General features: G+C 47.5%; 1 protein-coding gene across 1 annotated transcript; it reads right to left on the bottom strand.

Annotated features, from left to right (window-relative positions):
• Positions 1–5,269: 5,269 nt before the first annotated feature.
• On the bottom strand, positions 5,270–6,520 carry LOC119361396 (ervatamin-B-like). Its single transcript, XM_037626624.1, has 3 exons — positions 6,357–6,520; positions 6,003–6,187; positions 5,270–5,871 (listed from the first exon to the last, which is right to left on the bottom strand). The coding sequence occupies exons 1-3, from the start codon at positions 6,518–6,520 to the stop codon at positions 5,270–5,272; spliced, it is 951 nt and encodes a 316-aa protein (XP_037482521.1).
• Positions 6,521–12,987: the final 6,467 nt, after the last annotated feature.

Raw genomic sequence — 12,987 nt, 5'->3', positions numbered from 1 at the left:
CATTTGAAGTGAAAATCAGTCACGTGTTATAAATAAAACTCAAATAGGAACTGAGCATCTTTCCCTTAGTATGCTTTTTTACATGAAGGTTTGGTAAAACTCATAAACAAGGAGATACTGGTAGATCGGCTGAATCCCATCAAGGTTGCTCGAAACAGTCCAGGAGTATCCAATCTTTTATTTGCGGATGACAGTTTGATTTTCTTCAAGGCTTCTATTGAGCAAGCCCAGACAATAAAAAGGGTGTTGGATACCTTCCAAAAGTGCACGGGACAATTGCTAAGTGCGAGCAAGTGCTCGCTCCTTTTCAGTGAACAGTGCCCTACCGAAATAAGAGAGGGGATTAAGGCTATACTTGAGGTACAATCAGAGGTATTTGAAAGTAAATATCTGGGATTACCTACACCGGAAGGAAGGATGAAGGACGACCATTTCCAACCTATAATGGATAGGTTTGGAAAGCGTTGCAACGACTGGACGGAAAGATTCATGTCCTATGCGGCCAAGGAAGTCCATGTCAAATCCATTGTTCAAGCCCTACCTACCTTTACTATGAGTGTGTTTATGCTCTCGAAAGGTTTCTGCGAGAAGTATGAAAGAATGATTAGAGACTTCTGGTGGGGGGATGAAGAAGGCCACAGAAAGGTACATTGGATGTCCTGGGAGCGTATGACCAAGCCAAAACGGGATGGAGGTATTGGCTTCAGAGACATGCATCTCTTCAACCAAGCCCTTCTTGCTAAGCAGGGTTGGAGACTAATCCAAAACCCTGACAGCCTATGTGCGAGAGTCTTGAAATCAAAATATTATCCCAATGGCGACCTTTTAGACACAGTCTTTGCCTCGGATGCTTCGCCGGTGTGGAGGGCGATTGAGTTCGGTTTAGAATTGCTAAAAAAGGGAGTAATATGGAGAGTGGGCGATGGTAAAATATTCAGATTCAAAGAGATCAATGGATCCCCAGGAAGCAAGGCCTCAAGACAGCCTCGTTCATTAGGAGGTCTCGGCTGCGTTGGGTCAATCAACTCATGGAACTAGATGAGAAGGAGTGGAATGTGGGCCTGATTTGTCAAATTTTTCACCAATTTGATGCAGACGAAATTTGCAAGATACCCATCCCGAGGTCGGATACAAAAGACTGCATTGTGTGGCACCCGGAAAAGAATGGGATCTTCTCTATTAGGAGTGCGTATAAGCTAGCAGCCTCTTCCCTCCCTCAAGACCAATCAAACTCTTCAAGCTCGTCCAGAGAGGCGGGAGACCGCAGCATTTGGGATCTTATATGGAAAGCAAAAGTACCTGAGAAAGTTAGCATTTTTGGTTGGCGAGTAGCCACCAATACTCTGGCCACAAAGAAAAATAAATTCAAGAGAACTATTGAGCTAGACTCGATATGCAGCATCTGCGGTAACGGCGAGGAAGATGAATACCATGCAGTGGTCACATGTTCAAAGAGCAGAGCACTTCGAGAGGCCATGAGGAAGGAGTGGGCTTTACCTTCAGAGAAATCTTTCAGAAACACAGGAGGAGACTGGCTGCAGGTGCTGTTGGATACTGTATCAGAGGACATACGTGGAAAAATTCTGCTGCTGCTATGGAGATGTTGGCACCTGCGAGAAGACAGCATACGAAAGGATGGTAAAGAATCTATTTCGGGATCGGTGCAATTCCTGAAGAAGTATGCTGAGGAGCTAAAAATGGCAGCGATGGCTGGGGATGTACTCAATGCAGGTGCAGTCGACCGACCACGCTGTCCCACAAAGCAACAGATACAGTGGTCGAGTCCTGTACGAGATACAGTCAAGCTAAACACCGATGCTGCTTTTCAAACAGAGACTGGAGAATCTACTGCTGGAGCAGTTGCCAGGGACAACAGAGGCCTTGTGATCGTGTCGATTTGCAGAAATCTGTCCCTCTGCCAGAGCGTGGAGGAAGCCGAGGCAAAAGCTGCACTTGCCGGACTGCAGGCTCTAACGAAATATTACTCTGGGCCTTTGATTCTGGAAATGGACTGCCAAACCATCGTCAAAGAAGTGACTACAGGCTACCAATCCCGCTCCCCATGCTACGCCCTGATCAAGGATATTAGAGAAGCTCTCTCGGCCTTCCCAACATACGATGTGATCCATGTGGGAAGAAAATGCAACGCCCTGGCTCATGGGCTTGCGGCGGCGACCAAAAGTATTGGCGATCAGGAGACCATCGCTAATGTTCCGGACTTGCTCCGGCCTGTGTTGTTGTCTGAATCTGTGTCTCCTGTAGAGTAGATCCTACTCTAGTTCTCAAAAAAAAAAACGACCCGCCCTCCTCGCCTCATGTGGAGTTTCTCTGCGTCGCTACATGTGCTTTCTTCATTAACTTTATGTAATGCACAATCAACCGAATTTTCACGTGAAGCTCACCTCCTCCTCCCCCAATCTCGGTGGCCCACGAGTTATTGTCCTTCATGAGTGTCCTCACCTGCACCATCGTGTTGCATACGGACTTGATTAACCAGTTCCCTCTTTTCTCCAACATTTTGCCTATCTTGTTAAAAATTCTTTGGGCATTCGAAGAGATCACGTGCACTGTCAACATGGCACATGATGCATTGCAGACGCAAATATACATGGACGATGCCATCGACAAAGGCGAGCATTGCTAAGACGCTCGCCGTGACAAACTGTGCACCGCTGCCGGTGGTGAGTGGTGACCAGCTCTTGGTCGACACTGGAGACAATTATGGTGAGATCTCGGATCCACCTCTTGACCGATTCTTGGAGCCAATATCAAGATCCATAATTGGTGACCAGTACTTGGTCGATACTGGAGACAACTATGGTGAGAGCCCCGAGGTTTCACAATACGCTGCAGAAGGCACGCCGTCGGCGCCCTGTGTTTTGATTTTCGGCCGAAAAAATCAAGTTTCGGCCGAATTTCGTCCATCTCGCTTGGGTCCGGTAAATGCCTGTACCGGCCAAAATTTTCGGCCCAGTTTGAACTCTTTTTGGCCCAATCCAACTTATGAAGCCTCCCCACGCTTTGCCCAAGAGAAAAGGATCGAACCAAACGCCCTAACCCTAAACGATTCACGACCCCGTGGTCGACCTGTGTGGGCGGCGGCGGCGCTACTCCCAGACGCGGCTCCTCCGCTCGTCGCCGCCTGCCTTCCCGGTCGAGCATGTCGCTCCTGCCCCGTTCGCGCCTCCCCGACGGCCCAGCCCCTGCTGCCTACCTCTGCCGGATGGGGGCTGCACGCTGCTCGCTGTGCGCTGCTGTTGAATCCATCGGCAACTTCTTCTCAATCTTTTTCTTTTGGAGCTGATGATGATGTTGGACTGATGCACAATTTTTAATCCCCAAAGCTTTTGGTCTGCCATACTACTCAATGTTGTTTGACTCCCATACTTTTGCTCTGCTTGTTTTCAAACATTTCGGCCGAATTTTGGCCAATTTTTTCTTATATTTCATTTGAAATTCAAATTTTGGTTTGGTAATTTCGTCCGAGATTTTACCGAGATTTTTAAAATGACCGAATTTCGGCCATCTCGTTCAGGAGCGAAAAAAAATGCAAACCGAAAGCCGAAACACAAGCGCCACCACCACGAGTCCGAGCTGCTCCACCTCAACGCCATGCATAGGACGTCGAAGCCACACCAATGGTCGACCTGCTAGGACCCAAATGGGGACGGGAGGGACCAGATCTAGGCCGGAGGCACGCTGCCGTTACCCTACCTGTAGGCCCTCTGCCAGGTCAGCGTCGGGCCGTTAGCGGGACGGCGGCTGTCGTTACCCTACCGCTGCAGGCCATGGCGGTAGGCTATGTAAGCCTAGCGCCGGTGACCCTAACGGTAGCAATAGGGTCAAATGTAAAAAAAATCGAAGTAGGGTCAGATCTCGTTATACTTTGTTAAAAGGGTCAAAACACGAAATTCTGCCAGCAGTGGGTGCATAAGGATCTGCGGCGCGGTTGCACGAGGACTGAGCGGTGCCATACGCGGCTGTTGGAGCCCTCCTATGATGGCATGCGATGGCGAAAGCTTAGTTTAGGAAGTTTTCGGTATCTGATACCAGGTAGTTTGACAATATTTGCATTTGTCGTATGCCGTAGCATATAAAGAGTACATGGGCAGGAATATCTCAACTGTATCCACTATACAAGGAAAGGATCGGGAGATATCACTAGACTACGAAACAATACAGCACAATCCTAGCTGCCTAATGTACATGTGATAATGATCATGCACAACAATAAGGAAAACAGAATCGAAAAACGTAACAGAATAGAGTGGCTCAGTTCATGAGAAAAACTAGGCCAAAAACCATACAAGCAACAAGGCCTCATTGACCACTCGACTCAAGGCAACAACGCAACAAACACCCACTTGGCTCTGGAGCCGCCGCTCCGCCATGCCCCACCCGCTCGCGAGCAGCAGCGCCGCACGGCTTGGGCGCCATGTAGCTAGCCCTTGCTACACGAGATGACTGCCTGCAGACCATGAATGTTGTGTCAAACATCCGGGGTTGCCGCCCCGACTTACAGCTGAACAGACCTCTCAGATCACGTCGACCCAAGCCGACCAACTCGCTACCCTTACAGCACCAGCTTGCCACCCGTACCATGCAAAGTCATGGTCCTACCACATAGGGCCGCTATTGGCAGCCCCGACTTATAGCTAAACAGGCCTCTCAGATCACGTCGACCGAGCCGACCAACTCGCTACCCTTACAACACCAGCTCGCCATTCGTACCATGCAAAGTCACGGTCCTACCACATAGGGCCGCCATTGCATTGCCATCTGATGCCGCCGCCTCAGTGTACATCCACCGTCCTCCACCCCTCGGCATCCCACCGGAAAAACAAAAGCCAGAAGTGCCAACTGGACCACGTGTCCAAAAAACTGGGCCTCCAAGGAGGATACATGATATCAAGAAAATGTTGCCGGCATCCGATCCAACAAACTAAATTTGGGTTTTCATCTGCAAGGCGAGGTCGCATTGGTTGGAGGTGGGCCTAGGCAACTTGACGATGAAGTAGACCTCTGGTAGGTTGCTCAAATTTTCTAGAAACTAATAACAACGCTTAAAGTTTTCACTAGGAAGACGCCAACATACACTAGATATAAAAGGAGCACCGCAACATAGATAAAAAATAGTAGGATGGAATTAGTAGGAATTTGCAAAAAACAAAAGGATGCAATCTGTAGGGTACAATAATCATAATCATAAGATATACAACTGGGAAGGGGGTATAATTTTACGGCAAAAGATCCAACCATGTAAGATCCATCAGTCCTCAAGCACCGGATGTACTCCCGGTTTCATGAAAATACCCAGTGCGCCTCGCTCATCGTCAACGTGCCTGCGGATCCTCCCAAAACCTCCCTCACCCCAGCCTGGCCCCCACGAGTTCTTGAAGCGCCAATACTTGACGCCGGCTGAATCTGTGCCATAACCAACAATGAGGACGGCATGCGTCCACCCTGTCCCTGCTTCGACAACTTTGAAATCCATTATGCCTCCACTATAGTTTTCCAATTCATCGGAGCCTTGCAAAGTGACAACTACGGGCTGCTTTGCTACAGCTTTCTCTAGGGAATCCTCGGTTGGGTCGACAAATCGAAACCCTGATATCCTTGCCGCCGCTTCTTGTGTTTTGTACCGGTAGCAACCCGATTTACTCCTCCGAGCCATGTACGGGTAGGAGGATTTGGTCAAGAGTCCGTTGTCTTGTATATACCCGAAGGCGTTCTCTTTGTGACCGCCCTCACACCCATTGCTCTCTGTGTCACAGTCGATGAGTTCTTGAACCGACAATGAGATTAACTGCGAGGTGTTTTGATAGTGTGCGGCTTCGACCGAGGCTACAACAGCCATGGCCCAACAGCATTCTGCAACATTGATTGGCACGATCGAGTTAATTAAGGTGGTTGTGAATCATACGCTAACGCTAGTCTAAGAAAGAAAGAAAGAAATATCACAGCAGTGGAGATGGAATGATTAAGCTCAAGAGGACACTCACGACAGTTGTTTTGTGTCCTGACAAGTGGAGAAACAACGCCAGTTTTGACCCAGTCAACCTCGGACGGGCGGAGGTTGTTGCTCATACACCAAAGTCCAAGACCAAGAATGGTCGACAACCCAGCTATTGCGACGGCCTGTGGTTTGAGGTACCTATGGAAAAAGCCGGAGCGGTGGCCAGCTTCCCTGCCGATCGAGACCGCAGTTACGTTTGATCAACAGAAAAGAAGAAAAATATATATTCAGTTACTTTCATGCATCAAACAGACGACGAGAGGAAGGGCCGGGCGTACGTACGTGTAGGTGTCGCAGCTTGCCATTGCTAGCTCCGTCCGGCTCCGGCCTCGACAACGACCCAGCCGCCACGGCCTGACGGAACCGCCGCAGTTGCTCAGTGCTGGCGGGCGTCTGCGCCCACTTGGCGAACTGGGGCACCGTGGAGATCATCCTCAACTGGCCGCACTTCACCGGCGGCGACGGCGACGGCAACGGCGACACGAGGCTGGCTATGGCACTCATCGACCCAAAGAATCTTTATCGATCCCGCCGGTGCACGAGAAGCAGGTCCTTCTCGTTCGTAACCCGTCGATAGAACGAATTAAGTCGCCAGCCTCCAATTCTTTTGTTAGCTAGTCTCTATACCCCATCAATTTCTTTCCAAAAACGTACTTGTTCCGTCTCCGATCGAAGGAAACCCAGCCCCGTTCCAGGTTTTATGGTACTACCAAAACATTTCTTTACAAACTGGCTGTACATGCCAAAAGCTGCCTGGCGGACCGCCCAACCTCTCGTCTCGCCGCCACGCTGCCATGTCGTCTAAGATGCACGAGTGGCAGCAGCGGAGACATAAGGTTTGAGTATGGCTTTCTGGTACAATTTACAAAGCCAGTGTTCGTATCAACCTTGTGTCGAACCATTTACATCTTCTCAGCTTTATCACTTCCAAGGAGCGATCACAGATTTTTACGATCTCTTATTATTTTGTACTTCCACCTAACTGCTTGTGAAGATTGATCGTTTCCTTAGTTACTTACCTTCATGTGTTTCATCTAGGACTAGTAAGTATGCACGTGCAACGCACGTCTCGACAAAAATATATTTCATAAATCTATTAATAACGTAAACCTACTTTCTATGAAGCTGAAATCTCATGCGGATAGCATATAATTTCTAAGTCCTTAAAATGACTGGAAAATATCATGCTTTATGAATACATGCCCAAGTCCATTGCATAACAAGTACCAAATATAGTTAACTAATTGATACAAAATCAGTCCATTAACACCTCGCGGGCAACCATCGTACTATGTAGATGCTCATCTTGTAACGCATATATAATTGTTTGTCATATATTGCACCCATGACCTCTTAAACTGCATAACTGACATAATTCATGTGTTATTCATAGCTTAGAGTAATCATTGGATCTAAACTAAACCAAATTTGAGGTATAATATTCCCAACCAAAGAAAAATACATTTTCAATCTTATTTTCTTTTAGTTGGTACCTAAGAATGTGCCACTTGCAATAGGCACCGGGAAAAAAGATATGTAAGTGTGTATGTAGAGGCAACGGAACTTAGTAGTTTCCATTATATTGAAGCTCATCAAATGACATAATTCATCATAGTTCTGAGATACAAGTTTGCGCATCTAAGAAACAAAACATTGCTAGTCTTATTTTTTTGAGATACAAGTTTGCGCATCTAAGAAACAAAACATTGCTAGTTCATACAGAAACAAACCATCAAGTTGCATCAATAAGACATCCTCGCCCCTGCGGTTGTACCAAGCAATGTCAGTAACACGTGAAACCAGTCACAGAACTCTCTAACGGATATATTAGATGCACAAATCACTAAAGGTGGAACCACGCTTACTCATAATCTGAAGGTCCTAGCCAATGTAGTTCATTTATGGTCATTTAGTGTTAATCCTTCCATGACAAGGTCCAGAGCAACGAAGGTATTTGCAACCTGTTATTCCAAATAGTAGTAAGCTTCTCTCGTGAATGTTCACAATAAAGCACATACCCAGTTTATAATAGTTTGGAAAATAAAAAACAGAACATTGGGATTATATAAGTCAAATATCTCTTGGTGAGAAAAAACAAAATCCAATAGTAGTATGAAACAGAAAAAAACAATGAAATCATCCAAACCATGATGACCTCCTAATTTCAATAATCTCCTCGTTCCCCTAGAATTCCCATTGTCCCTCTAAAAAATATCCAGTTCTCCGTCGTGCTAGAACGAGCTCTCGGCGCGTCCTCGCTATCGCCATTAGCTCGCCAAAGAAGCGGTGAACGCAGAGCAACACGTGAAGCCGGAGCCCGAGTGGTCAGCGGCGGCCGGGATACAAAGCAACACCTGCAAAGGGAGCCCTCGCTGTCCGCAGTGGCTGGGATACAAAGCAACACGTCGCAAGAGCCCCCCTGGTCGGAGGCGGCTGGGAAACACGTGCAGCCGGAGCCCCTGTGGTCGGCGGCGTCCAGGATACAGGGCAAGCAGAGCAACACGTGCTACATGGCCTCCCCCGCCATGTCGGTCCAAGGGCGTCCTGTTCGTCAGCCTCCTCGGGTCGTCGCACGTGATGAACACCTAGGCATACGCGCGCAGCAACCCCACGTCGACGACCTGCAGACCCATCTCCATGGCTTCAGGTCGGCTGCGCAGACCATCGTTGCCGCACCGGGCCGATTAGTTGATAACTGAATTTAGTTTTCAGACTTGTTAACTGAATTAGCCCATGTAGCCCTTGCTACTTATACATGTTCAGACCTGCTAACTGAATTAACTTTGGGAAAAGAGATTAAGCATTCCATTTCCTTGCACAAACAAATCGACATGACGTTACCTTGCCATCGGCGTTTGTTCGTATACCTTTTTCGGACCTCAAAGCCCTTTTGACCACCACAGCTAAACCAAAATGCCCAAACTTCATCCGAATTTTTAAATTCCATGCCAACATGAGGTACCAAAACGGACAATATAGCTATGCAACTGTAAAGTAATCATGAGCAAAAAAAACTTATGCAAGTGTCATATTTCAGGATGAGAGAAAAGTAAACGTGAAAAGGAAAGTTTGGTACCTCATGTTGCCATGGTACCATGGTACGATGTGTTGGCCTCTTCTTCCATCTCAATAGACAAAATACAAGCCCGGCTGATTCTTCTTCTTCTTATAAAAGGGAAAGCTTGATCAAGTTGAAAGCAGTCTTCTGATCAAAATTCTGTCAGTTCTAGGGAGCTATTCATGGGAACATGGCATGAGAAAGGGAAACTTCACCAGATTGAAAAGGAGAGCAGGTCGTCCTCGCGGGCTGCTTCTTCCACGAATAAAATGGCAGATGTTGATCAAGTTGAAAGCAATCTGATGTTCCTAATTCCATCAATTCCAGTTAACGATTCATGGGGAAGATAGCAGGAGAAAAGCAAACTTCAGAATTACGTACAAGATTGAGCACGTTGTTCACTGGCGATAGACTCCTTCACCAGAACGTGATTGAAGAACCAAAAATGTTGTATAGAACCATGGTTCAGCCGAACCTACGCTCGACACCGTTGATTTCCAGACACTATTCATGAGGATCCATGCATGGTTGATTAAAAAATGCAGCTGACATGCATGTCTATTCATGAGGATCCATGCATGGTTGATTAAAAAATGTAGTTGATATGCATGTCACGGATCCACATGTAGTAGGATGTTAAATCGTACGGCATAGACCATAGGTTCGGCTGAACCATGGTCCTGAATCACGTCTCTCAGAACCAAAAATAGCGCAGGTCGTTCTCCTCGATCCACTCCTTCACCAGAGTGGGCTCACCCTGCGGCTCGACTCCAGGGACTTCCTCCCGGAGGAGCAGGGCCGGCACCAGAGCTACGGGTCTCACGTGCTCGCCCGGCTACACCGCGACTCCCCGGGCCGCCGACCTGAAGCCGGCCAACACCACGCCGGTCTTTGAGGCGTGGCAACAAAGACACAGGGGCCGTGGTGTCCGGCGTCGGGCAGGGCAGCGGCGAGTACTTCTCGTGCGTCGGAGTGGGCCGGTTCGCGCGGCAGCTCTACATGGTGCTCGGCGGCGGTAGCGATGTCACCTGGCCGCAGTGCCAGCCATGTGCCGACACATTATGTAGATCCACTGGCACATACAGGATACCCGCCATCGCCTGGTGCTGATGTGCCGCAAAATCAGTCGCAGGTCTTGGACCTCCGGGGTTCGACCTATCCTCTCCACCACCGATTCCTTTTCTGTGGAGGCGCAACCAGCTAGGGTTGGGGGGCTATGGAATTGGGAAGGTTGTGAGGGACGGAGCAGGCCTAACAGCACAGCGGCGCGGCACAGGCGGAGGCCCGATGCAGGTATGAAAAAAAGCCTTACTGTCGAATCGTTACTTTCCACTTACGGGTGGCATGGTGGGTAATTTTTTTTAGAGGTGGAGTAGGTCAGTCAATGCAATTTGCTAAGTGCACACAGAGTATGTATTAGATTAACGCTAACTGTTAGATTAAGTTAGTGGGTCTAATCATGCGGTGGTAATGAGTCCAGGTACATTTTGTGAGGTGCACTGGGGGTAATTGTGAGGTGCATTTAAGAAAATTCTTGTTGAATTGTTTAATAGTAGTGGAGATATCGACCTTAGCTCAACTTTTCTCCAACTTAAAGATTTATCTCCAAAGAATAAATGATATTTAGGCATGTTCCATATGTTCCATATGCAACTTCATTTCATTCTCACCTAAATCAAACGCAACGCAGGAACACCTCTTGGGATCCAGTACTTTCGACAGCTTGAAGAGCATGGTTACTGTGGCAGTGAGGTTAAACTGTACGAGCATCATTTCGACGCCCTGTTTGCCATGTTTTGGCGCAATAAGCCAGACATCAAGTACTATGTATGCACCAACAACAAAACATTTCCCAGGCAAGGTCCGAGGATGGTAACTCCAGAAATACATCCTTTCTTGCATATAACTTCAAAAATCGCTGCCTTGCTCTCACCCTGTATCGCCTCTAGACGCACCATCAACAACAACAGAAGCCTGTCCTTTTGGACGCTGCAATGCCCTGCTTTTGAACAACTAGCATATGTCTCCTTGGCGGATGTTTGCATAGTCGTGAAGCTTTGACCAGTTCACGGTGATGGTGGCTCTCTTGTCCATTCCTAACATTATGTGACAATGGCCATGCACCTTGCTGTTGCATGCTTGATCTTCAACGCATCATCATGCGAGTGAATGTAGTCCTCGAGGTTTTCTTTGGTGTAGTGGACCTGAAAATAATACATGAGAAAGGAAGGAATTGAGAGGGATGCACCGTGTTATGTATATATGATGTCGCCATGCCTCTAAGATTATCACCTATCGGCTTCAACTGCACCTATTTATATCTATACTAAGACTCTTATCTATCTTTGTTTTTGGAGCAATGCTTTGGTACACCTGTTGGAAATATGCCCTAGAGGCAATAATAAAAGTATTATTATATTTCATTGTTCATGATAATTGTCTTTTATTCATGTTATAACTGTATTATCCGGAAATCGTAATACACGTGTGAATACATAGACCACAATATGTCCCTAGTGAGCCTCTAGTTGACTAGCTCGTTGTGATCAACAGATAGTCGTGGTTTCCTGGCTATGGACATTGGATGTCGTTGATAACGGGATCACATCATTAGGAGAATGATGTGATGGACAAGACCCAATCCTAAGCATAGCATAAAGATCGTGTAGTTCGTTTGCTAGAGCTTTTCCAATGTCAAGTATCTCTTCCTTCGACCATGAGATCGTGTAACTCCCGGATACCGTAGGAGTGCTTTGGGTGTATCAAACGTCACAACGTAACTGGGTGACTATAAAGGTGCACTACAGGTATCTCCGAAAGTGTCTGTTGGGTTGACATGGATCGAGACTGGGATTTGTCACTCCGTATGACGGAGAGGTATCTCTGGGCCCACTTGGTAATGCATCATCATATTGAGCTCAAGGTGACCAAGGTGTTGGCCACAGGATCATGCATTACGGTACGAGTAAAGTGACTTGCCGGTAACGAGACTGAACAAGGTATTGGGATACCGACGATCGAGTCTCGGGCAAGTAACGTACCGATTGACAAAGGGAATTGTATACGGGGTTTGATCGAATCCTCGACATCGTGGTTCAACCGATGAAATCATCGAGGAGCATGTGGGAGCCAACATGGGTATCCAGATCCGGCTGTTGGTTATTGCCCGAGAGTCGTCTCGGTCATGTCTGCATGTCTCCCGAACCCGTAGGGTCTACACACTTAAGGTTCGGTGACGCTAGGGTTGTATGAATATGAGTACGCAGCATACCGAATGTTGTTCGGAGTCCCGGATGAGATCCCGGACGTCACGGGGAGTTTCGGAATGGTCCGGAGGTAAAGAATAATATATAGGAAGTGGTATTTCGGCCATCGGGAAAGTTTCGGGGTCACCCGGTAATGTACCGGGACCACCGGAAGGGTCCCGGGGGTCCACCGGGTGGGGCCACCCATCCCGGAGGGCCCCATGGGCTGACGTCGGAGGGGAGCCAGCCCATAGTGTGCTGGTGCGCCCCCTAGGTGAAGGAAATATGCCCTAGAGGCAATAATAAAGTTATTATTTATTTCCTCATATCATGATAAATGTTTATTATTCATGCTAGAATTGTATTAACCGGAAACATGATACATGTGTGAATACATAGACAAACATATAGTCACTAGTATGCCTCTACTTGACTAGCTCATTAATCAAAGATGGTTATGTTTCCTAACCATAGACATGTGTTGTCATTTGATTAATGGGATCACATCATTAGGAGAATGAGGTGATTGACATGACCCATCCCGTTAGCTTAGCACTTGATCGTTTAGTATTCTGCTATTGCTTCCTTCATGACTTATACATGTTCCTGTAACTATGAGAATTGTGTAACTCCCGTTTACCGGAGGAACACTTTGGGTACTACCAAAC

This window comes from Triticum dicoccoides, chromosome 2B, assembly GCF_002162155.2.
Source record: "Triticum dicoccoides isolate Atlit2015 ecotype Zavitan chromosome 2B, WEW_v2.0, whole genome shotgun sequence".
Lineage (NCBI taxonomy): Eukaryota > Viridiplantae > Streptophyta > Magnoliopsida > Poales > Poaceae > Triticum > Triticum dicoccoides.
This window is presented reverse-complemented; position numbering and strand designations above follow the sequence as displayed.

Excerpts from the sequence above, each read along its gene's own strand:
- LOC119361396 (XM_037626624.1), bottom strand. The coding sequence starts at position 6,520 with ATGAGTGCCATAGCCAGCCTCGTGTCGCCGTTGCCGTCGCCGTCGCCG. Across the intron at positions 6,188-6,356 it reads CGTCAGGCCGTGGCGGCTGG|GGAAGCTGGCCACCGCTCCG; the intron begins GTCGTTGTCGAG and ends CTCGATCGGCAG. Across the intron at positions 5,872-6,002 it reads CAGGACACAAAACAACTGTC|AATGCTGTTGGGCCATGGCT; the intron begins GTGAGTGTCCTC and ends TCAATGTTGCAG.